Source organism: Lactuca virosa, chromosome 3, assembly GCF_052849685.1.
Source record: "Lactuca virosa cultivar CGN04683 chromosome 3, Lactuca_virosa_CGN04683_v6, whole genome shotgun sequence".
In the NCBI taxonomy this organism is placed as follows: Eukaryota; Viridiplantae; Streptophyta; class Magnoliopsida; order Asterales; family Asteraceae; genus Lactuca; species Lactuca virosa.
In genome coordinates this window covers 90,670,988-90,696,849 of record NC_136428.1, presented here as the reverse complement: position 1 = coordinate 90,696,849, position 25,862 = coordinate 90,670,988, and the positions used below count along the sequence as shown (strand labels likewise).

Here is a 25,862-nt window from a genome sequence, read left to right as displayed (position 1 = left end):
TGTTCTTACCCGACGACCCGAGTATTCCTTTCTGCTTAGGGCATCGGCCACCACATTGGCCTTGCCCGGATGATACTTGATCTCACACTCATAGGCATTCATCAGTTCAACCCATCACCGCTGTCTCATGTTTAATTCCTTTTGGTTCAGGATATGCTGGAGGTTTTTGTGGTCTGTGAAAATAGTGCACTTTGTCCCATACAGATAGTGCCTCCAAAATTTTAGAGCGAAGACCATAGCTCCCAGCTCGAGATCATGTGTGGTATAGTTTACTTCATGGGTCTTTAGTTGTCTGAATGCATAGGCTATGACCTTCCCACGTTGCTTAAGCACACAGCCTAACCCCTGGTTTGATGCGTCGCAATATACCACGAAATCTTTTGTTCCCTCTGGAAGCGACAACACAGGAGCACTGTAGAGGGCTTGTTTCAGGGTTTGGAAGGCAGCTTCTTGTTTTGCACTCCAGGTGAAAGGTACACCCTTCTGGGTTAGAGCAGTGAGTGGCTTGGCGATCTTGGAGAAATTCTGAATGAATCTCCTGTAATAACCAGCAAGGACCAAGAATTGCCTGATCTTCGTTAGTGTTCTCTGGGTTGCCTAGCCCTTAATTTCTTTGATCTTGGATGGGTCCACATGTATTCCCTCTTTACTGACCACGTGTCCCAGAAAGTCCACTCTGCGAATCCAGAACTTGCACTTGGAGAATTTCTCATACAGCTTCTCCGCCCTTAGTGTTTCCAAGACCTGCCGTAGATGTTGGCCATGCTCTTCTTTACTCTGAGAATAAATGAGTATATCGTTGATGAATACAATTACAAAGTTGTCGAGGTACGGTCGGCAGACTCGGTTCATCATGTCTATAAAAGCCGCAGGTGCATTCATCGGACCAAAGGGCATTACTACGAACTCGAAATGACTGTAGCGAGTTCGGAAAGCAGTCTTGGGCACATCTTCTTCTCGGACTCGCAATTGGTGGTACCCGGACCTTAGATCTATCTTGGAGAAGTAACTGGCTCCTTGTAACTGGTCAAATAGATCATCAATCCGAGGAAGAGGGTATCGGTTCTTGATAGTGAGCTTGTTTAACTCCCAATAATCGATGCACATTCGGAAAGATCCATCCTTCTTTTTGACAAACAACACCGGAGCTCCCCATAGTGAGAAGCTCGGTCTTATGAATCCCTTGTCTAGCAGTTCGTTCAATTGGCTAGATAGCTCTTGCATTTCTGCAGGGGCTAATCTATATGGCGATTTGGCAATTAGCGTGGCTCTGGGTACTATGTCAATTCGAAATTCGACCTGTCGCTCAGGGGGTATTCCCGAGAGGTCTTCAGGAAATACGTCTGGAAAATTACATACCTCTGGGATATCCTTGATGTTCTTTCCCTCTTTCTGTTTGTCTACTACGTGGGCTAGAAAGGCGTGATTCTTTTTATGCATGAACTTTTGTGATTTAATGCACGAGATGAGACGGAGGTTTGTACCAGTTTTATCGTCGTAGATAACTAGGGTTTCATCATTGGGTAGGTGAAGGCGAACGACCTTCTCGTGGCACATAATATCGGCATGGTGGGGGCCTAACCAATCCATGTCGATGATCACATCAAAGCTCCTAATATTAATTGGCATCAAGTTGATTTGAAACAAATGATTATTTAATGTTAACGTGCACCCTATGAAAATGTCGTTTGTTTTTTCAGTTTTCCCATTAGCCATTTCCACCATGAAGGTTTCGTTTAACTTTTGGGGATTTTGGTTTAGTAAGTGTTCTAATTTATGACTCACGAAACTCCGTTCTACCCCACTATCGAATAAAATGCATGCATAGATGTTGTTGAGGGGAAACGTACCAGTGACTACGGCCGGTTCCTGCACCGCCTCCCCTTGTCCCATGGCTAGGACTCTATTTGTTCCTCCTGCATTTCGATTGTTTGCCTTGGGGCAGTTCCTTTTATAATGACTGGTCTCTCTACACCCATAGCATGTCTGACTTGCCCCGAAATTGTTGGGTTGGTTGTTTTGTTGTGGCTGGGATCTGCAATACCGGGCGGTGTTCCCTTTACAATTGCTGTTGGTGCACTGCAAGTCTCGGCATGCGTCGTTGTGGTGGAAGCTGCATTTATCACATTTTGGTTGAGTGCATGCGTATGGCCTTGAAGGTGTCGGTGTGATTGATGTTGATGCAGTTGGAGTTGGTGTGGTCTGAGCGGTAGCAGCGTGAAATGCTACAGTTTGCTGTTTGTTGGATGATTCTTGAGTCAGTCGCCCTTTTCTCTTGTTTCCCCGGTTTTTCTTGTCGTTATCCTCCTTCTTTCTTTCAACGTCGGAAGTCTTTGTGCCCTTTTTATCACCATGGTCGTACATATTTTACACCAGGCGCTTAGCACTATCGAACGTTGAGGGGTTCGCAGCAATCACATTCCCCTGGATTGGAGGAGTTAACCCCCAAATAAAGCATTCAACCTTCTTGCCCCAGAAGTTATCATTCTTAGGCACAACAATGCCAGCTCACTGAACCTGTAAATGTATGCTTTAATGTCAGAGTTCTGCACGGAAAGATTCCACAGTTCTTGTTCGAGCTTTTGTACTTCACCTCGAGGGCAGTACTCATCCAGCATCATTGTCTTGAGGTCTTCCATGACATAGCATTTGCGACTGGGAGGGTTAGGGCCTTGACGTGGCCGTTCCACCACGAAATAGACCTGTCGGCAAACATACAAGCTGCAAATCTTACTTTGCTTTCATCTGGACACCCGCAGATTTCGAAAACAGACTCGGTCTTCTTGAACCACCGAGTGAGAGCTATTACACCCCCACTTCCATTAACTGACTTCGTTTTCCGTTGGTGAAGTCTTTATAGGTACATGTTCTTTGGTGCCCTTGGTTATCCCCTTGGTTGGAACTTCCCGTCCCTTTCTCGTTACCTCCTCCGTTTGTGCCCTGGTTGATGTGTGCTAATGTTGTCGTAACCGCAGCTGAGATTGCCGCCTGGAAAGCAGCAGAGTTCATCTACGGTAGAGGCGGCGGCGGTGGTGCTGTCATAGTGTTCTTGGGAATATATCTTCTAGGCATTTCCTGCTATGAGACAGGAACGACGATTAGTTTATGGAACCCTTTGTTTCTAATGGTTACGGTGGTTCGGTTTCACTTATAATTGAAATGGTATTACATCAATTAAAAATGAACAGGGAGAACATAGCAGATAATAACATCACAAATATAATACATCATCGTTTCATTAATGATAAATGTTTAGTACATAATACATGAAAATTGACCTTTGAAAGGTCTATAGTATATAGTGAAATAAAAATCTAGCAGCATAACGACTCTGCGAGTAGTGTAATCACTTAAACGTAGGGTCGATCCTACATACATAAAAGTTAGAGAGAGGGTAGGATGAGTCCTACACACGACGAGTGGTCCCGGGTGGCACCTGCGATGAGGTAGAAGCGCCCTGATACTCAGCAAGTCGGCGCTCAGCGACTCGCACGCTCGTCTCAAGAGTAGCCTGTCGCTCCTGAAACTCCCGCACGAGGACCTGGGTGTGCCTCTTCGCACGCTCCACCGCGGATCTCATCTGGATGTCACCTGTGCCTGGTCCCCAATGTCGTTGGTCCGCCGGACCATCACCGGGAGAGCTCGGTCTGCCGGGCATCCATGCTGGAGGTTGTAGAATCCCCGCTCCATGCCAAAGGGCGGGCGCCGGCCCTGGTGTCGGCTCCATCTCTCTATGTCGAGTGCCAGGGGGCGTTGGGCCATTGTAGCCAATCCGGTATGCCGGCACCCTCGCCATGTAGGGTGGATTGATGACTTCGGACTCCGCATCTGAGTCATCCTCCTCGACATCCTCGTCGATGTCATCCTCTTCAAACTCTACTATTGGCTCCGCGGGGTCCTCCATAAGCTCCTCGGGATCCTCCTCTGGTTCTGCCTCTAGCCATCCCCCATTCCCCTGATTGGGGAAGTAGGGGTCTCCTGGCAAATGTAATCCTGCCATGTCGTCTGTACTAGAATGTAAATATAAAGAAAATGCAATAAAATTCAAGAAGATCATACATAGTGCTAAAGTACCCCTATAGTATTTAAAATATTTATGTTTGGTTCCCTATAACTTTTAGGTATAAGGTTGGTAAGTTTTTAGATTCGTTCCACCTCGATCACTCCCAAACACATGTTGGTCGTATTTCGAATAAATATATTTGATCAGTCTATATTTATTCCAAATATGATTACATAATTGCCCGGGTTTAATCTCGATACACAACTCCCCTAAAGACTTTTTATTTGCTTCACGTTATGACACCATTCACCAAGTATGTATATTTTTAGTCAGAGTGTTTTTAGTCCCATGAAATTTATAGTTGTATATCTTGTATGGTTTAGATATACTAGTTCACTATAAACAATACTCTGATGCCAATCTGTCACACTCCCGAACCGGGACGGCGGAAACGTCCGGGGGTGGGTGACTTCATCTTGTAATATCATAACAATTGAATATAAATGATACATAGTAACCCAACATCATACATTAAAATATACCAAAATTCATTGTTTAACCATGCTAAATAATATTTTTCTTCTCTATGTGAGTCGTTATAACCATGCTAATATGACTAACGCGCCTGTCTTAACGTTCTTCAGACGTCGGTTTCTAAAGGATATTTGTCACCCTAGACTGGCCCGTCTAGCTGTAGCGAATAACTCAGGTGTGGGGGTGCCAACCCCATATAGATCTATACACAATTACCTCGCTCTCCCTCCAGGAGACTCTGGCTATAACTATAGGGCTTACGGTGTACGCTAGGTAGGTACGGTGAAGGAGCATCCCACAAGAGCCTCAATACAATTTACGCGAATATTCTTATCATAAAACTCTGATTTGCTTATCGGTTATATTAAATTATTTATAACGATATTTATAAATAAGTATTGAAAGGCTGTTAACCTACAATATGTCTCGTAAAAGTAACAAAATACTCTAGGTTTTAATCTTTGAAATAGTACAACCTTTTACAATTATTTTGCTAATAAAAACTAAATTTTAGTAAAATATTCAAGAATTATGGTGGGTTTTTAGCACACAAAAAATTTGTTTGAAATATTTTGTAGCACCAAAAATACTCCATTTTTGCTGTGGCTAGAACTTGTTACAATTTACACAAAATTTCTTAAAACCTTCAAATTTATTATATTTCCATGGTTTTTCAAGTAGTAGTGGTAAAAGTTTGTATAACCAAAAATTTACCATTTTTGAGTGTAAACTCTCAAATTTACCATTTCACTTAGCAATTTGTTTCATTTTTAACTTGATACGAAAATATGTGGAACTTACACCAAGATAACTTTGTTCCAACAACTTGAGACTTTGTGAAATCTCGAGTTTAAGGAGTATTAGCATGAATTAGAAACATTTCAACACACATAAACATATAAACATACAAGTGCATGCAAATATCCAAGGATTTTAACAAGACTTGACTTGTATCCCCCCCTCCCCAAAAAAAAAAGAATGAAAACTTGAAAAGAGTGGGGTTTGAAGCTCACCTTGGGTAGTTGAAGGGTGTAGTTGAAGTGATGAAAGGAAAGTTTTGATCCTAAACACTTGGAGTGTTTGATGAACTTGTGGAGATTATGATACCCTAGAGTTGTTAACACATAATGTCATATGTAAATGGAAGGAAATTAACAAGATAATGTGTAGGATCACTATACAAACTTGCAATACTTACTAGCATTTAGGAAATGTCTTGAAGAATTATGTATCCTTAAAGCTTGAAGCTTGAATTCTTAAAGAGCAAATTTAGGAGTTCACAGTAAGTGAATATGAGAATGTGATATGGAAGAAGGGAGTTTTCGCCAATATAAGAGAAGGAAAGGTGACTTGATGTTTGCTTAGATTACTAAAGGATAAAGCCTTGTTATTTGATAGTTAATACGTGTTTACCCGTGATCGCCTTGGAAATGGTTGAAATGTCCCACCCTAAAGTCAAATGTATTTGTCTTTTCCTTAATTCTAATCTGTAAGCACCTTAAAACATTCAAGCATGGGCGTAAACACATGTTTTTACGCTGTGGGATGGTTTTCCCTTTGAGTTTTCGCCCAATATGTGGTCCACCAAGAGTGTTTACACCATGTTGGGTTATGAAGTGTTGCGTCATTGGGCCTTTTGTTTAGGTCTATTATGTTCTCGGTTATGGGCCTGTCCAGCCGTTTTACATTTATTAGGGTTTACTTTATATAGTGCATGCATGCACCTTAGTATGGACGCTTTTGACAGTTTATTCTTTTGATCATATTGTAACCCTAGCACACCTCTACAGTATCAATTCTTCATAGAGTTCTTCAGAGGTCGTGACTGATTAATCATTCGACACAAGCATTGATTCATCTGGTATTATTATTTTCATTGTGTTCTTGATTTATCTGTTTAAGAATCTTATCGATCTAAACGTTTTAATCTCATCACACCCGTAAGTGGGTTTCCCTTTGAGTTTTTGCCCAACATGTGTACACCAGGGGTGTTTACGCCCCAAAAGTGGGTTTCTTTTGGGTTTACAGCCAAGGGTGGCCCAAGTAAGGGTGTTTTCGGCCCATTATAGCCCAATAGAGGTGTTTATGGTCAAGGTTGGTTTCCATAATTATGTTTACATTTTGGATGATTTCTATACATGTGTATATGCTTCTAGTGATTAGGAAACTCAAAACGATAGCCTTGAAGTTCAAGCATTCAAGGTTGCAACATAAACACAAGTCCTTATGTCTATATCATGTGACTCTTATTTGATTTGCAATAATTATTAGGGGTTAGGATAACATGAGCTCCAATTATATATCATAATTGTATCATAGCTAAAACATTTTCGTATTAGGGGTTAGGCTAATTAGCTACGGATTTTTCTTATTTTCGATTTTTCGGGAACCAAACGTCGTTTTTTCCGCTTCGTTTTTTTCACACCTCTATTATACATGATTATATATATTTTCACCAACTTATAGCTGTTAATATCAGTCATAAAGTCGTGTGCACATACGAGATCCATTACTCGTTTAATGGTTTAAAACTATAATACTTATGATCTACATTCACATATAAATGCTCACAAACACGTATACATACACATATACACGTATATATATATATATATATATATATATATCTATATATATATATATATATATATATATATATATAGATCCGGTAAGAAATTTTTTTTGGTAGGAAGGTAAGAAGTTTTTTTCTACATATTTTTTTGACGAACAAAATAAATGAATCACTAGATGATTCATTTGTAAGATGATTCACAAGAAAAAATTCCCAAAAAAACATCTTTATGATTCATTTTTAAGTAAATTAAGAAAAAATTCACTTTTATGACAATTTTAGTGAATAACAACAAAATCATTGTATAAATGAATCGTCGAGATGTTTTTTTGAGAATTTTTTTTTGTGAATCATCTTACAAATGAATCATCTAATGATTCATTTTGTTTGTTCGCGAAAAAAATATGTAGAAAAAAAACTTCTTACCTTCCTACCAAAAATTTCCTTCTTATTTGATCTTGACTCTCTCTCTCTCTCTCTCTCTCTCTCTCTCTCTCTATATATATATATATATATATATATATATATATATATATATATATATATATATATATATATATCACGACTCATTCATGTATATAAATATACATATACAAAAATAAACTCATCACAAGTTGGTGAAAAGTATAATCATTACATTGTTAAACTGTGAAATGAGTACTTGATCTCGAAGGTGTACACGACTTTATGAATGATATTAATAGCTATAAGTTGGTGCAAATATAGATAATCATGTATAATAGAGGTGTGAAAAAAACGACGTTGGTGCCCGAAAAATCGAAAATAAGAAAATTTCATAGCTAATCCGTAGCTAATTAGCTACGGACTAGCTACGGAATTCTAACGGAAAGCACATTCTCTAATTCTACCGACACGTGGGTCAAAGTTTAAAATTAAACGTTGTTTTTTTAATGTTTTTGATTTGGACATCCAAGGAGTTGTGATACCTGTCTCGATCTAGGGAAAATACAGGATCTAAAATAATATTCCAATCCTAAGGATCCATAGGATTAATTGTGGATCCAACCAACACAAAAATAGAAATATTTGAGTTATTTAGTCTTCGAGTTTTTAGTTGAAATTTTCTATATCTATATAAGTTTGTATCTATCTAAAATATATGCATGTTGGATTCGGCTCAATCCTTTTAGTAAAAGATTGGGCCGAGTTTAATTGAAATTCAATTAAGAGAACGAAAGTTATTGATCCAAAGTATCCATTGCCTGAAACTCAAATTTGTGTTGTTTTAAACATATGTTTTGTCATGACTTATCAATCTTATATTATATATCTAACCATTCTTGTTCTATTAAATGCGGCATGTCGGGTAATGGACGCAACGATAAACGCCGCAGTACCAACTGTGACAACCCGAACCCTTTTCTAGTTTCCGTTAATTAATTTCCGTTAATAAAATTTTATTTTATTGGGTTCCGTAAACTTCCTTCGGTTTGGAAAAAAATCATTTAATTATATATTTTTGAGTTCTATATTCAAGTCAGAATCAAAACCACGCGAAATTTCGGGAATTCCTTCGGACAAGACCTAGTTCACGGCCCGACTTGAGTTCATGGCCGTACACCCGTGTATGGTCGTACACTCGTTTCCGGCCAATTTCGGGTGGACCCTACCACCGACCAATGACAACCCCTATAAATACAAGACCCTACCCCTCATTTACACTTTTCTGGCCGAACACCCACTCCTTCTCTCTCTAGACTCGTGACCGTACACCCCTAAAGCACCTTTATTCTTCCGGAAAACATCGAAAAACACCGTTGGGGGTCATTTAGGAGCATCCAGAACACGTTTTTCATTGATTTCAACATTCTTGTTCTTGAGTGTACGGCCGTATACCTTCAAGTTCGATTGACCGTACACTCATTCACGGTCGTACACCTTCAAAGGCCGTACAGCATTCAAGAACCTGTTCACGGCCGTACACCTTGTTCATGGCCGTAAACACCATTTACGGCCGTACACACTTCCTAACCAGTGAATTACATTGAAAAACCCACTTTCCTCGATTCAATCAAGTCCCGATAACATTCCTTAACCGAAAGCAAGTGTTTTCCTAACACTTTATCTAACGGAATCGCTAATTTAGATATATATATGTATTTAATTTTTAATAGGATTCCGTTAAGTGCCACACACTATAACTCGAGGGTCTTCATTCCAATTCGGTGATTCGACGTTTGCACACAATTAACTGTGAGTTCATACCCCTATGTCTTTACTGTTTTTAATGTTTTCAAGGGGAGGGGGGGGGAATACAAGCCAAACATAAATGATTTTATGAAATTTATGCAAAAAGGATTTCAATAAACTTAAAACGGATGCAATTGATACAATCATACAGTTTCTATACTTTTATAAAATATGTAGATATTTTGTCCCTTTTGTATTATGCAGAGCGTAAGGGAAGTTTTCATCATAATCATAGAGCTTTCAATGTAAAATATGAATTGAATACATGAATGAACATATAAACTATAATAGGTATAGTTTATGGAACAATTAACATATCAATGTACAAATCATAGATTCAATGCAACCAGACATATAAACTATTAAATGTGTAGTTTATTAGATATACAGACAACAAGTTAAATTCAATGGATTCATTTTTTTCTACATGTAATCGTTAGTATAGCATTATATGAGTGAGCATTCTTCGCGTACTTACCTAAGTACTAACAAAAGTCCTGAGATTATAACCAGAGTCTCCTGGAGGGATAACGTGAGTTTGTGTATAGATCTATACGGGATTGACAATCCCGCACTATAAATGCTAGCTACAGTTAGGCCGGCAGGCCTGGGTGACAAAATCATTTCGATTCCGACACTTGAAGAACGTCGTTCATGCAATTCAATGGTCAAGTATGGTTATAACAACTCATAAATTTGGTACTAGGAAAATACGATTAATGTATGAATGATAATAACTTTAATTAGTTTATTTATAAAGTAATAGAATTACTAAACATATTACAGTTTTCAGAGCTTTCCAAACTTACTATACATACTGGTAATAATCAGGGTTTTTCTTGTAAAAGAGGTTTCTTATTCAATCAAACAATGCACAACACATTCAATGAGATTCAGTAACAAACATTCATAGTCAGTTCTATAACCCCTTAAACTGTGTATCAGGGTTACGTATGAAGAATATTCGATAGACTATGGAATATGTGATTTCCGCCTCATTTTCCTGTTCCTTGTTTGGTTGTGGACTTAGGGCAGATCCACATAATCCACTCTCTGTTCGATATTGGTTTATACGTGACTAGTATGAACTAAGTAGTCATAGAAAGAATTGGTTTATCATACTTCAACTAAAGAAAATAATGGATTTTCTTGGAAACATATGAACATTTTCATAGATTCATTAACATGTTTTCTATTCAAAAACATACTTGTGAACTCACCAGCTTTATGCTGATACTCTTTCAAAACTGCTTGTATTCTCAGGAAATCAGTACACAGGTACCTCCTAGAGTTTTTAGAAGACAGAGCGTATAGAGTCTCGTCTTTTGCTTTGTCTTACTTTTGATGCATATAAAAATGTATCAAACCGATGTAAATATTTTACTTAATTAATGTAATGGTTGTGTTCACTTTGATTACTGTAATGTAATGGTTGTGATACTATACATGAAGTCATCCACCCCCAAACGTTTCCGCCGTTCCGGTTTGGGGGTGTGATAGATTGGTATCAGAGCTATTGTTTATAGTGAACTAAGTATACCGAACCTTACATGGTATACAAGTATCCATAAGTACCAGAAACAGTATCATAAGTAAAACAAAACAAAAGTATTTGGATGTTGGACACTGCGGTTAAACCTGGGTAGTTATTTAATTATGTATGGGATCAATATAGCCTGATCAACTATATTTATTTGAGACATGACCAACATGTGTCTGGGAGTGATCGTGGTGTTGCAGCAAGTCTAAAACTTACCAAGCTATATACATCAAGATATCAATAGAATAGAACATACAACTTAAAATACTATAGGTGTATTTTAGCTAGAGCCGAATACAGTATAGAGATTCATTCCAAGTGTTGCTACTTATTTCTTCCTAGCGATAGTTTACTTGCATTAGTAACTTTTCTCTGTTTATCGCTTAGTAGAACGCTTTATCTATCAGGGTAAGATATGTCTTGTTTCATATCTCTTGATTTAAGATCTAGGGGACTTACCATCCTCTTCTTCCTGATTATTTTTAGAACAAGATGCCTCCCAGAAAGAGACCCAACAGGAAGAACAACGACCCTCCGCCGCCACCACCTCCTCAGTTCGATCCTGCCATGTTCCAAGCAGCAGTTACAGCCGCCGCGACTATAGTAATTGCACAAATAAACCCTAGTGGGGCTAGCGGATCCGGAGGTGGTACTCATCCCCAAAATCTCGGCGATCAGGGACATAAAAAGGAGTGTTCCTATAAGGACTTCATGAATGCGAAACCCAAATCCTTCGATGGCAATGGAGGAGTCATTGCCCTAACTCGATGGTTCGAGAAGATCGAATCCATTTTCAAGATTTGCGCGTGTTCAGAGGCAAACAAGGTGAAGTTTGTCGCGTGCACCTTCACAGACAGAGCAGTGACCTGGTGGAATGATCGAGTCAAATCCCTAACCCTATCGGTGGCAAATGCCATGGGTTGGGAGAGTCTAAAAGAACTCATGCTTGCTGAGTACTGCCCAAGGGGCAAGATGTAGAAGTTAGAGCACGAGCTCAGGAACCTGAAGATGAAGGGTTCCGACATTGCTACCTACACAGCTATATTCTGCGATTTGGCTCTTCTCTGCCCGGGGGTGGTCACCACGGAAAGCAATAAGATAGAAAGATATATTTGGGGATTGACGCTGCCAACTCAAGGAAATGTCTTGGCTGCTAAGCCTACCACTTTCGACAGCGCCAAGTGTCTGGCGTAGACCCTAATAGATCACGGAGTTGATCTTGATGCATCCATGACTGTTCCCGAACCACCAAAGGAGAGTGGTGGGAATAAGAAGAAATTCTGGAACAAGCGTAAGGGTCAGTCTTCACAGGAGCCCTCCAAGAAACAACAAACAGTGGTAGTCCACGCTGCTACTACTCCTGCTGCAGTTCCCACTACTCCAACAACTCCCAGCCGCTATGCTGGAAACCTACCTTTATGCAACAAATGCAACTTCCATCATTTGGGATTTTGTAGAGAAATGCAATGTAACAAATGTGGTAGAAAGGGGCATACAGCGCGATTATGCAAGACACCAGCTCAACCAACCAACCAGGCTACTGAAGCAGGCGTGGGACAACCCTGTTATGGCTATGGGGAGGTTGGGCACTTCAAAAGAAATTGCCCCAAGGCAACAACAGGTGGTAACACAGGGAAGGTGCTGGCGATGGGCCAGGAGGAGGCAGTTGTTGATCCCACAGTTGTTACGGGTATGTTCCTCCTTGACAACTCTTATGCATGCAATCTTTTCGATTCTGGTGCGGAGAGGAGTTTTGTTAGTCATGCATTCAAACACCTACTCAAATGTAAATCCCAACCTTTAACCGAAACATTTACCGTCGAGATGGCTAACGGATAGAAAGAGAGCACTAACGACATATTCATAGGCTGTACCCTTACCCTAAACGATCATTCCTTCCCAATCGACCTTATGCTGGTTTCCATAAAAAGCTTTGATGTCATCATTGGTATGGATTGGTTGAGCCCCAATCGTGCCGATATCCTTTGTTACAAAAAAGCCATCCGTCTCAATCTTCCCTCTGGCTAAACTCTCGTAGTTTACGGTGATAAACTCAGCTCAAACCTTCGTATCATTTCATGCATCCAAGCCCAGAAATATCTGCGGAAGGAGTGCCATGCATTCCTAGCTCACGTCGTTAACGAAAATCGGGAAGTGAAGAACCTCGAGAGCATCCCCGAAGTCTGCAACTTTCCTGATGTCTTTCCCGAAGATCTTCCAGGAATCCCTCGCGAGCGCCAAGTCGAGTTCCGTATCGACTTAATTCCCGGAGCTACTCCTGTAGCAAAATCCCCATACCGTTTAGCGTCGACAGAAATGCAAGAGCTATCCATCCAACTCAATGAGCTGCTCAGCAAAGGATTCATAAGGCCAAGTTCCTCACCCTGGGGAGCCCCGATCTTATTCATGAGAAAGAAGGATGGATCCTTTCGGATGTGCATTGATTATAGAGAACTGAACAAGCTTACCATCAAGAACCGTTATCCCTTACCCAGAATCGACGACCTCTTCGATTAACTTCAGGGAGCTAGTTATTTCTCAAAAATAGACCTAAGATCAGGTTACCATCAGTTGCGAGTTCATGGGAGTGATGTTCCCAAGACAGCATTCTAAACTCGTTATGGACACTACGAGTTTGTAGTAATGCCCTTTGGCCTAACCCATGCACCGGCGGTAATCATGGATCTGATGAATCGGGTGTGCCGCCCGTTCCTAGACAAGTTTGTAATCGTGTTCATCGATGATATACTTGTCTACTCTTGGAGCGAGGAAGATCATAGACAACACTTGAGGCTAGTATTAGAAACACTAAGGGCGGAGAAACTCTATGCAAAGTTTTCAAAGTGCGAATTTTAGATCAGAAAAGTAACCTTCCTTGGTCACGTGGTTAGTGAGGAAGGCATACACGTGGACCCTTCCAAGATCAAAGTGATTGAGAATTGGTCAGCACCAAAGACGCCCACAGAAATCCGTCAATTCTTGGGTCTCACTGGCTATTATCGCAGATTTATCCAGAATTTCTCCAAAATTGCTAAGCCTTTAACCACCCTGACAAAGAAAGGCGTAACCTTTAGTTGGGGAGAAAAGCAAGACACTGCATTTCAAACATTGAAGCAGGCCCTATGCAGCGCACCTATCTTGTCTCTGCCCAAAGGGACGGAGGACTTCGTTGTCTACTGTGATACATCCAATCAGGGCCTAGGCTGTGTGCTCATGCAGCAAGGAAAGGTTATTGCCTATGCCTCGAGATAGCTAAAAACACACGAAGTCAATTATACAACTCACGATCTAGAGTTGGGAGCAGTGGTTTTTACATTAAAGATATGGAGACATTATCTCTACGGAACCAAGTGCACTGTCTTCACCGACCATAAAAGCCTATAGCATATCTTTGATCAGAAAGAGTTGAACATGAGGCAACGGCAATGAGCAGAGCTGCTCAATGATTACGAGTGTGAAATACGCTATCATCCCGACAAGGCCAATGTAGTAGCCGATGCCCTCAGCCAAAAAGAGTATTCAGGTCGTAGAGTGAAGGCACTAACAATGACCATCCATTCCCATTTATCCGCTCAAATCAGAGAGGCTCAGTTGGAAGCCTTAAAACCAGAAAACATGTCGGATGAAGCTTTGAGAGGAATGGAAAAGAACCTAGAGATCAAAGGTGATGGAGTCTACTATTTCATGAACCGGATCTGGACCCCGAGATACGGTGGTTACAGGGAGGTTATCATGAATGAATCTCACAAGACTAGATACTCCGTTCACCCAGGTTCAGATAAGATGTATTTGGATCTCAAACAACTATATTGGTGGCCGAACATGAAAGCAGAGATCGCTACCTTCGTGGGCAAGTGCCTGACTTGCGCCAAGGTGAAGGTTGAATATCAAAATCCCTCAGGTCTTCTCCAGCAACCAGAAATACCTGAGTGGAAGTGGGAAAGGAGTACAATGGATTTCATCACTAAGTTGGCTAAGTCTCAGAGCGGACACGACGCCATCTGGGTAATTGTCGACCGACTGACTAAATCCGCTCACTTCCTGCCAATCAAAGAAAACTTCAAAATGGAGAGATTTACACGAATCTACATTCAAGAGATAGTTCGTCTGCATGGTGTGCCTGTGTCCATTATCTCCGATCGAGATAGCAGATTCACCTAGAGATTTTGATAGTCACTGCAGAAGGCTCTTGGAACTAAACTAGATATGAGCACAACTTATCATCCACAAACAGACGGGTAGAGTGAGAGAACCATTTAGACATTGGAAGACATGTTGAGAGCATGTGTCATAGATTCTGGTAAGTCGTGGGACATCCATCTACCCTTGGTCGAATTTTCCTACAACAACAGCTACCATACCAGAATCAAGGTTGCGCCGTTCGAAGCCCTCTATGGCCGTAAGTGCAGATCCCCTCTGTGTTGGGCTGAAGGGGGCGACACGCAGCTAGTCAAGGGTCAAGTCCCCGACAGCACTCTCACAGGCCCAGAAATCATCCTAGAGACTACCGAAAAGATCATACAAATCCGAGAACGACTAAAAGCTTCAAGAGATAGACAAAAGAGCTATGTCGATATGAGGCGAAAACCCTTGGAGTTCCAGGTTGATGACCGTGTTCTATTGAAGGTCTCACCCTGGAAAGGCACGATACTCTTCGGAAAGCATGGAAAGCTGAATACGATATACATTGGACAATTCGAGATCTTCGCTAGGATCGGTCCCGTAGCATACAAACTTCTTTTACCCCGAGAACTTAGTAACATTCATCCTGTCTTTCACGTCTCGAACCTGAAGAAATGTCTGGCCGATGAGACACTTGTGATTCCCCTCGATGAGATTGAACTAGACGAGAACTTACACTTCGTAGAGGAACCCGTAGAAATCATGGATTGGGAAGTAAAGCGAACAAAACAAAGTCGTATCCCGATAGTGAAGGTTCGCTGGAATGCCAAGCGGTGACCTGAATTCACTTGGGAGCGCGAAGATTCAATGAAACAGAAGTACCCTCATCTATTTCCAAGTCTATGATTTGTATTCTGTGTCTGAATTTCGGGATGAAATTCCCTCTAACGGGGGGATGATGTGACAACCCGAACCCTTTTCTAGTTTCCATTAATTAATTTCCGTTAATAAAATTTTATTTTATTGGGTTCCATCAAATTCCTTCGGTTTGGAAAAAAATCATTTAATTATATATTTTTGAGTTCTATATTCGAGAAAGAATCAAAACCACGCGGAATTTCGGGAATTCCTTCGGACAAGACCGAGTTCACGGCCTGACTTGAGTTCACTGCCATACACCCGTGTACGGCCATACACTCGTTTACGGCCAATGTCGGGTGGACCCCACCACCGACCAACGACAACCCCTATAAATACAAGACCCTACCCCTCATTTACATTTTTATGGCCGAACACCCACTCCTTCTCTCTCTAGACTCGTGACCGTACACCCCTAAATCACCTTTATTCTTCCAGAAAACATCGAAAAACACCGCTGGGGGTCATTTCGGAGCATCCATAACACATTTTTCATCGATTTCAACATTCTTGTTCTTGAGTGTACGGCCGTATACCTTCAAGTTCGATTGACTGTACACTCATTCACGGCCGTACACCTTCAAAGGCCGTATACCATTCAAGAAACTGTTCATGGCCGTACACCTTGTTCACGGTCGTAAACCCCATTTACGGCCGTACACACTTCCTAAGCAGTGAATTATACTGAAAAACCCATTTTCCTCGATTCAATCAAGTCCCGATAACATTCCTTAACTGAAAGCAAGTGTTTTCCTAACACTTTATCTAACGAAATCGCTAATTTACATACATATATGTATTTAATTGTTAATAGGATTCCGTTAAGTGCCACGCACTACAACTCGAGGGTCTTCATTCCAGTTCGGTGATTCGATGTTTGCATAAAACTAACTGTGAGTTCATACCCCTATGTCTTTACTGTTTTTAATGTTTTCAAGGGGGGAATACAAGCCAAACATAAATGATTTTATGAAATTTATGCAAAAAGGATTTCAATAAACTTAAAACGGATGCAATTGATACAATCATACAGTTTCTATACTTTTATAAAATATGTAGATATTTTGTCCCTTTTGTATTATGCAGAGCGTAAGGGAAGTTTTCATCATAATCATAGAGCTTTCAATGTAAAATATGAATTGAATACATGAATGAACATATAAAATATAATAGGTATAGTTTATGGAACAATTAACATATCAATGTACAAATCATAGATTCAATGCAACCAGACATATAAACTATTAAATGTGTAGTTTATGAGATATACAAACAGCAAGTTAAATTCAATGGATTCATTTTATTCTACATGTAATCGTTAGTATATCATTTTATGAGTGAGCATTATTCGCGTACTTACCTAAGTACTAACAAAAGTCCTGAGATTATAACCAGAGTCTCCTGGAGGGAGAACGTGAGTTTATGTATAGATCTATACGGGATTGACAATCCTGCACCATAACTGCTAGCTACAGTTAGGCCGGCAGGCCTGGGTGACAAAGTCATTTCGATTCCGACACCTGAAGAACGTCGTTCAGGCAATTCAATGGTCAAGTATGGTTATAACAACTCATAAATTTGGTACTAAGAAAATACGATTAATGTATGAATGATAATAACTTTAATTATTTTATTTATAAAGTAATAGAATTACTATACATATTACAGTTTTCAGAGCTTTCCATACTTACTATACATACCGGTAATAATCAGGGTTTTTCTTGTAAAAAAGGTTTCTTATTCAATCAAACAATGCACAAGACATTCAATGAGATTCAGTAACAAACAATCAAAGTCAGTTCTATAACCCCTTAATTGATGCATCAGGGTTACATATGAAGAATATTCGATAGACTGTGGAATATGTGATTTCCGCCTCATTTTCTTGTTCCTTGTTTGGTTGTGGACTTAGGCAGATCCACATAATCCACTGTCTGTTCGATATTGGTTTATATGTGACTAGTATGAACTAAGTAGTCATAGAAAGAACTGGTTTATCATACTTCAACTAAAGAAAATAATGGATTTTCTTGGAAACATATGAACATTTTCATAGATTCATTAACAGGTTTTCTTTTCAAAAACATACTTGTGAACTCACCAGCTTTATGTTGATACTCTTTCAAAACTGCTTGTATTCTTAGGAAATCAGTAGACAGGTACCTCCTAGAGTTTTTAGAAGACGGAGTGTATAGAGTCTCGTCTTTTGCTTTGTCTTACTTTTGATGTCTATAAACATGTATCAAACCGATGTAAATATTTTACTTAACAAATGTAATGGTTGTGTTTACTTTGATTACTGTAATGCAATGGTTGTGATACTATACATGAAGTCATCCACCCCCAAACGTTTCTGCCGTTCCGGTTTGGGGGTGTAACACCAACACTTCTTCTAGAAGTGCGGGGCATAGGAGGGGGGAGGGTTATCCTTTAATTCTACCGACGAGCCAAGTTATAGGACGTCACTCATACCGATCGATACGCCGATAGTGACAGGAGTCGCAGGCTCCAACAGTCAGGGTGCCATTAATGAACAAACCGACATGGTTGATCCTTTAGCAGACTTGGCTGGGATTCTTCTCCATCCGGCTCGAGGGACGGGTCATATGTCCCAGCTCATACAGACAGATTATATGCCCCAGCTCCTACAGACGTTTTATAGGCCCCAATCCCCACAAATGGGTTATACGCCCTAGTTTCCAAATACAGGTGTTGAGTTGCCGACCCCACAAACGGTTTTGAGGTCGAGTGGTCATGATGGATTTGAGGAGTACTATTTTGAGGGTGCAGATACACATGCATCCTCTCGGTCGCCACAAACCCCGCATACGCCACGGCCACCGAACATGCCACCGACGCCGCATGGCTCCACCTCTAGAGGTGTTACGGGCGGTCACGACTCGAATACGAGTGATTTTCAGGACTCTTTGTTACCCATCATCAGCCAAAAAGGGAAAAAGTTAGTGTTTTCATATTTTAAAACTTTAATTTTTGATGTTAAAATTCTACTTATATAGTTCTTTTCAATGTAGGTTTGGGTCTAGGAAAATCCACAACACGTGTATTAGTCTCTATTGGGAGTATATGGATCATCTGTGGCCCCGGTTTAGTGATATTCCCTATGAGGCTCTTCTACAGATGTTTTCGCATTTCAAGGCAATATATTAAATATTAATTATTGTATCTTATAATCATTTGCTTTTAGTTTGTATTTTTAAATTTACGTTGTATTTTTTTACAAACCATGTACAGGTGGAATTCACTAGAGAATAGTAACATATTTGATGCCTTCAAGTGTGTCCTCAAGGATAGATAAAGGGATCGGATGAAGCGTATCAGGATTAAATCTGGGGACATGGCACGAAATGATGGGAAACCGTCCCCCCAGGTCATTGTACCTACTTCGAAGGGATGGATAACTACCGCCCCGGGCGCGTACCGAAGAATGTGTGGCTACGTTTGTGTGATGTAATGGATATGATACATTATTATCTATTTTGTTGAGTTTTAATTTCCTATTGTATTAGTATACTAATATTTTTTTTTTCTTTTCACAACATTGGTCCACAGATAAGTGGAGAAAGAATTCAAAAATTGCTCAGCAGAACCGCAAAGTCGCAGATGCTAATGGGCCGACAACAAGGCACACCACGGGTAGTATAGGATTTGATGAGCACCGTAACAACTTAGTTAGTATCATAATTATAAATTTTATCATCTAATTTTTTTTAACACTAACTACATCAATTATAATTTGTATTTTATGTAGGAAAAGATGATAGGTAAGCCACCCACACAATTTGATGTTTTCATGAAGACGCATGGCACAACTGAGGCGAATTTTTTTTTTTTGCGGGAGATCATGAAAATCTCGAATAATGCTCACAAACTGCCAAAGAAGTAGAAGTAACTTATCTTTTATCATTTATGTATATTGATTGTCTCAGTATTTTTGGACATGACAATGATACTGTTTTGGTAATTTGTAGGAGGCGTATCTACAGGGGTTGGTCAAAAAATACGGAGAAGACTCTTCAAACCATGAAGATGATGCGGGGGTATAGGAGGAAACCCAACTTAGGAGAAAAGAAAAGAAGAAGGGTGATATCTATGGCATAGGAGCATCAGATACACATTTTGTGATTTATGGGACACCATCTTCCCAATCCACCCAATCGGATAGCACACAACAAGAGGTATGTTGTTATGGTTTAAAAGTTAAGTAGTATGTTGATAATATTGATTAAGTTGATAATAAACAAAAGTACGTTGCTATTATGGTTAAAAGTTAGGTAGTTTGCTGATAATATTGATTAAATTGATAATAAACATAAGTACGTTGTTATTATAGTTAAAAGTTAAGTATATTGCTATAAGTATTATAAACAAAAATGCATTGTTATAATAAACTAAATTACATTGTTAATATTGTTTAACTATTGAATTGTGTTGCCATTTTTCTAGGTTGATAGGTTGCGTGCACAAGTTTCTACCATGGAACAACAACAACAACAACAAATGAAAGAAAAAATGGAAATGATTATGAGGATGATGAATATGTCTGGAAATCAACCCCGTGCTCCCCCCGATAATCCACCTGAGGACAATTGATAAGTATTTTTGAACAATTGAATTTGTAAACATTTGGTATTGTTTGTTTTGTTAATTAGTGCTTACTTTTGTAAGATATTTTGAACAATGGAATGGAATGTGTCAAACTTGGTATTAGGGATGTTTTTTGGTATATTTTATATGGTATTTGGGACAAATGTGAATTGAATGTGGTATTTGACAAAAAATTGGAAATTTTAAATTTTTTTTTTTTTATAAATAAAACGAAGTTAGCTACGGAATAGTTACGGTTTTCCGTAGCTATTTAGTTCCGTAGCTATTTGGATCCGTAGCTATTCTGTAGCTATTTAGTTTCGTAGCTATTCCGTAGTTATCTAGTTCTGTAACTATTGTAACTATTCCGTAGGAAATCCGTAGCTATTCCGTTGGTATACTAGCTACGGAAAATTCCGTAGCTATTCCATAGCGATTCTGTAGCTAATCCGTAGCTATAATTTAGTCACGGGCCATTATGCTACAACCAATTTTCCGTAGCTATCCGCTTATAGCTACGGAATAGCTACGGATTGTGTTGTAGCTATTACACCAATTTTCTAGTAGTGCAATAAGATGATTAGGGTTCATGATCCCACAAGAGAACCATTTCATGATCCCACAAGAGAACCGTTTCTCTCAAAATCCTAATTGAAGCATGTCAACTGACAAGGAAGTGTATCTTAAATACCCAATACGATTATGATTTACTAGGCCTGCGCTCTCATCCCTAGGCTTAGCCTGATACATGGGAACGCCACCCTTGGCTTGGCTCACGACGTCCAGTAATTCCCTAAACCTCTATTAATTATTGAATTAGTTTTCCAATTAATTAGTTACAACTGGTGTAGTATTTATGTGTTCTTTCAACTTTCAAGCCCCTTTATCTATTTATGGACTATCCGCACTAAATTTGTTGGAGGATAAATTATATCCTCATGGCATACTTTCCAGAAAATCATAGATCTACCACCAACGGAGTACTTTACGAAAATCACCCTAAGGCCATATGATTTACACCCTTAGTAAAAGATTGCTAAATTTTAGAAGGGAAATTGAATATAAATCAAAACTGGACTTGTGTAGTTAATCATGGGTAATTATCTTAGGGAGTGCTCCCTGGATTAGGTGAAGTGGCAGTGAAGGGGTTGGCCATCCAATCTGGACAAGGGCTGAAGGAAATTAAAAATGAAGTCGTGTTGATTGGCAAACTTCAACATCGTAATCTTGTTAGGCTTTTGGGATACAACATGAAGGATCATGAAATGATACTACTCTACGAATACATGCCAAATAAAAGCTTGGATCATTACATATTTGGTTAGCCACAATTATTTATCACTTTTTGTAATTACGAATTTTGGATTTGAAATCTAAAATTCTTGTTTTGATGGGAATTTTGGCAGATAGGACGCTTTGTGTGACTCTTGACTGGGATTTACGGTTCGATATCATCATGGGAATTGCTCGAGGACTTTTGTATCTTCACCAAGATTCACGGTTGAGGATTATTCATAGAGATTTGAAAGCAAGTAATGTGTTGTTAGATGAGGATATGAGAGACGGGTTTTTTTCAACAAATGCCCCCATACGTGACGGGGCCCCCACGGGAACGGGGTCCCACTGGACTTTTTGACATACCTAAGACATAGTACAAACATATTTCCAAAGATTCAAAAAACATACAATTTAAGAACATATTTCTAAAATCAATTTTATCTTCAAATCTGTGTTCAAACCGGCTTATCTTATCTGCTAGTTATATATAGAATAAGTAATTTGTATGAAAATATTTTAAAGAATAAAAGGGTGCTCAATAGAAAAGACATGAGAAGTAGACAGATGTCAGAGTAAAAAACTCAGCCTAGGGTGCAAATGAGAATATACATGGTGCATTTAAAATCCCCCCTTTATCGAGGCCCTACATTAGTTACTGTAACTTCGTTGTTGGAGAATCTACTTGACGCATGGGCACTTCTATGTAATGTAAAAGCAGGCTTTTTGGGAGATGGAACAGTTGCGTTTTCATTTATCAACATGACAACCACTTCTGACATTGTTGGTCTGTCACTCATTATTTCTTGAATACATAGAAGTCCAACATTTATGCACTTTACTGCCTGTTGATCAGCATTGCTACAGGTGCCCCTGATTAAAGGATCAATCAACTCCAAACCTCTGCCTTCTATCCACCTTTTCCATGCCTAAAGATGATCCAAATTAAACCTTCAAACTGAAGTTGTTTGCAAGTAGTTATCATGTAATAATTGAAAAAGAACACATCATATATACTTACCCATTCCAATATTGTAAGAAAGCCTTCGATGTAATTAGAAGTACTCCTTTTACCAGTCACAATCTCCAGCAGTAAGACCCCGAAACTAAATACATCAGATTTCTCAGAAAACCTCCCGTGAAGTGCATATTCAGGTGCCATATATCCACTGAAATCAAGAGAGCAAGGACATTAATTAACACATCATCTCTAATTTATTATCAGCTATATAATTAATTTAAGATGTAATTTTGATGCATTGAATGACTTGTGGACTTACTAGGTACCAACAACTCTGTTGGTTTTGTCCTGAGTTTGGTTCATCCCAAAAATCCTTGCCAATCCAAAATCTGAAATTTTAGGAGTCATCATCTGATCCAGAAGAACATTGCATGCTTTTAAGTCCCTATGGATAACTCTCAATCTAGAATACTTGTGCAGATAAAGGAGTCCTTGAGCTACACCTTCTATTATATTGAATCTTTTGCTCCAATCAAGATTCACACTCTCCGATGGATCTAGGGACGATAGATAAAAAAATATATCATGCAGCGTGAAATATAATCAGAACAGATGAAAAGGAATAAAAGTGTACCAAAGAGGAACTTGTCTAGGCTTCTATTAGGCATATACTCATACAGGAGAATCTTTTCATCTTCTTCCACACAACATCCCAATAGCCTAACAAGATTCTTATGCTGAAGTTTTGCAATAATCCTCAACTCATTCATAAACTCCTCGCGTCCTTGTGATGATCTTGCTGATAACCTTTTTACCGCCACTTCTCTATTTCCAGGCAAGGAACCCTGCATTACCTTTCTCATCTTTATTACATATATATTTGAAATTATATGTCTTGAAGTAATAAATAATGATGTTCTGGGGACTAGCTAGCAAGGTATCATACCTTGTAAACAGAACCAAACCCACCCTCTCCAAGCTTGTTTTCGACTGAAAAGGAACCTGTTGCTTCGAGTACGCTCCTTAAGCTAAACGATACAAGCTCTACGCTGTTATGTGCATCTCCAATGGATGTGCTCATAGAATCATATCCAAGTAATTCCCTCCTTATTCTCTCTGCATAGCATAAGCCACAACTGTCAACTGGTAATCTTGAAAATGAATTGATTTAAAAATCTTGACTTTATTTAAATTTTAACCTTCCCTTATCAGCCTTCTCCTTCTCCTTCTCAAGAAGTAACCAAAAATGCTGATTAGAAGCATTCCTACAGAAACAATGGCAACTGTAACTGCAACTTCACTCCTGAATTTCCTTTTGTGGGTGAAATTATTTGCATGTATCTTGTCTACTGCATGTTCATCATGGAAGAACACAGAAAGTTTTGATCAGGACATTGCAATGCAAATGAAGCACAGCTATTCGTAAAGAAAAGTAGACATACCGAGTGGAGAGCTACGAAAGCGGACATAGAGATTATGAAGAGTAAAATCGTCGCTTGAGGTATCCACAAGGTCTCTGAACCAATTCAGACAAATTATTGTAAGTTCATTGGTTACATTCTCATATGCATAAGCTATACAGGAGCAGTTGCTGAAGCAACCAGATTCACAGTCGCTTAAACTTATTTTTCCTATGCTGACTGCATGATCTGGTAGCTTCACTCCTTCATATACTGAAAACACATCTCCCGTGTCGCAGCTCAACGCCTTAATTCTCACACATCCACCAGTCCAGTTCCCTTCACTCCATTCGTTATGTGATTTTGGCTGGAAACCAGTCATACACTTGCATGCTGGAATTGATTCATTTGTCTTGCTGCAGACTGTGAATGGACCACAGTAGCCATAAAAATCACATGTAGCTCGAGGTGACTGCCATACAAAATTCCATGTCGTTTTCATCCATACCTGTAGCTCAATTTGCCCACGAGGAACTAAGGTAAACCGTGTGCTCTTTGAGTTTGTAGAGATATCATACAAAATATAATCTTCATCATCTTTGATAACATAACTCATGTATCCGGGAAATCCTCCATCCATAACTCTATTGCCAAACCAGCTTCCATCTCCTATAAAACCACTACCAAACGTCAAATTAGTTGCGTAGACATTGCTTCTCCAATACGGTTCATCCCCTTTCCAAATATATACCTGATGATGAACTGGATCTATCCCTAGTGAGAATATACCTGGTTGAGGATTCTCATCATCGACCCAAGATGTAAGATGCATTTCTTGACCACATCAGTTGGAGCTAAATTTCAAGTCAGTCAGAATCGTGTCGGTTGGATGATCAAAACTATGCCACAGTTCATCTTTACCATGTCTAAGTACCAGATTACCGTTATCAAGTAATACTGCATCTGTGGCGTTTATGACAGACACGTTTGATGTCCAGACGAGCTCTTTTCCACTTAAAACCACAAGATTCCCATCTTCAGAAAGCCTGAGAATTGATGGTGAGCCTTTAGGAACTGGAGATGCTCTATTGGCAACCCAGATGACTGTTTGCTTTGGGATTGTGTTGTACCATATCCCCAGGTAGCTACCAGTAGAATTACCAGGACTGAAGAAGCCTAATGCAAACGTACCTCCAGCTGAGATTATGGTTTGGTTGCTAGTGATGGAGCTGGTTGCAGTTATGGTGTCTTGACTTTTAGAAAGAGGTAAGACATAAGATGAGATAATCAACACAAGACATAGCCACTCCATTGATGGTACCTTCAATTCATGTAGTTTATAGATTCTATTTCTCCATTTCTTACTCGCTCCCAATTCCCAAAAGTGAGAAGAGAGTGAGAGTGAGAGGTGGCGATGATATACAGCAATGGTGACTTGCTATAGCTTGTTGACAAATGTGTCAAAAAACAAATTTGAAATCTAGGTTGTTTGATAAAAAAAATTCATTTTTATATTTATTTCACTCATGGATAAATTAATTTTTAACTTGGTTTAGATGTAGGTCCGGCTTATATGTAGGTCCATTAATAATTTGTTGTACTATACTTATCCATTCATAATTTTTTTGTACTATACCTTTTCATTGTTGTAAAATGTATTTTGATTTTCACTTTAAATTATAATTTATCAACGTGCACAATTGAATAAATCATATCAAGAA

At 39.3% G+C, this 25,862-nt stretch overlaps 2 protein-coding genes and 1 pseudogene across 2 annotated transcripts; 1 reads left to right on the top strand and 2 right to left on the bottom strand.

Moving 5' to 3' along the window:
• The first annotated feature begins 20,598 nt into the window (after positions 1-20,598).
• Positions 20,599-22,141, top strand: LOC145163818 (G-type lectin S-receptor-like serine/threonine-protein kinase At4g03230 pseudogene; annotated as a pseudogene).
• A 234-nt stretch (positions 22,142-22,375) lies between these two features.
• LOC145162478 (G-type lectin S-receptor-like serine/threonine-protein kinase At1g11330) lies at positions 22,376-25,539 on the bottom strand. Its single transcript, XM_079081613.1, has 7 exons — positions 24,184-25,539; positions 23,941-24,090; positions 23,688-23,857; positions 23,376-23,586; positions 23,061-23,298; positions 22,802-22,949; positions 22,376-22,709 (listed from the first exon to the last, which is right to left on the bottom strand). The coding sequence occupies exons 1-7, from the start codon at positions 24,971-24,973 to the stop codon at positions 22,416-22,418; spliced, it is 2,001 nt and encodes a 666-aa protein (XP_078937739.1). The 5' UTR covers positions 24,974-25,539; the 3' UTR covers positions 22,376-22,415.
• Positions 24,986-25,453, bottom strand: LOC145163817 (G-type lectin S-receptor-like serine/threonine-protein kinase At1g11300). Its single transcript, XM_079082570.1, has one exon. The coding sequence runs from the start codon at positions 25,451-25,453 to the stop codon at positions 24,986-24,988; it is 468 nt and encodes a 155-aa protein (XP_078938696.1).
• Positions 25,540-25,862: the final 323 nt, after the last annotated feature.

Coding starts and splice junctions, on each gene's coding strand:
- LOC145162478 (XM_079081613.1), bottom strand. CDS start 24,973: ATGCATCTTACATCTTGGGTCGATGATGAGAATCCTCAACCAGGTATA. Junction 24,091..24,183: donor CTTTCGTAGCTCTCCACTCG/GTATGTCTACTT, acceptor ATGAACATGCAG/TAGACAAGATACATGCAAAT. Junction 23,587..23,687: donor GGTTTGGTTCTGTTTACAAG/GTATGATACCTT, acceptor AAGGTAATGCAG/GGTTCCTTGCCTGGAAATAG.
- LOC145163817 (XM_079082570.1), bottom strand. CDS start 25,453: ATGGAGTGGCTATGTCTTGTGTTGATTATCTCATCTTATGTCTTACCT.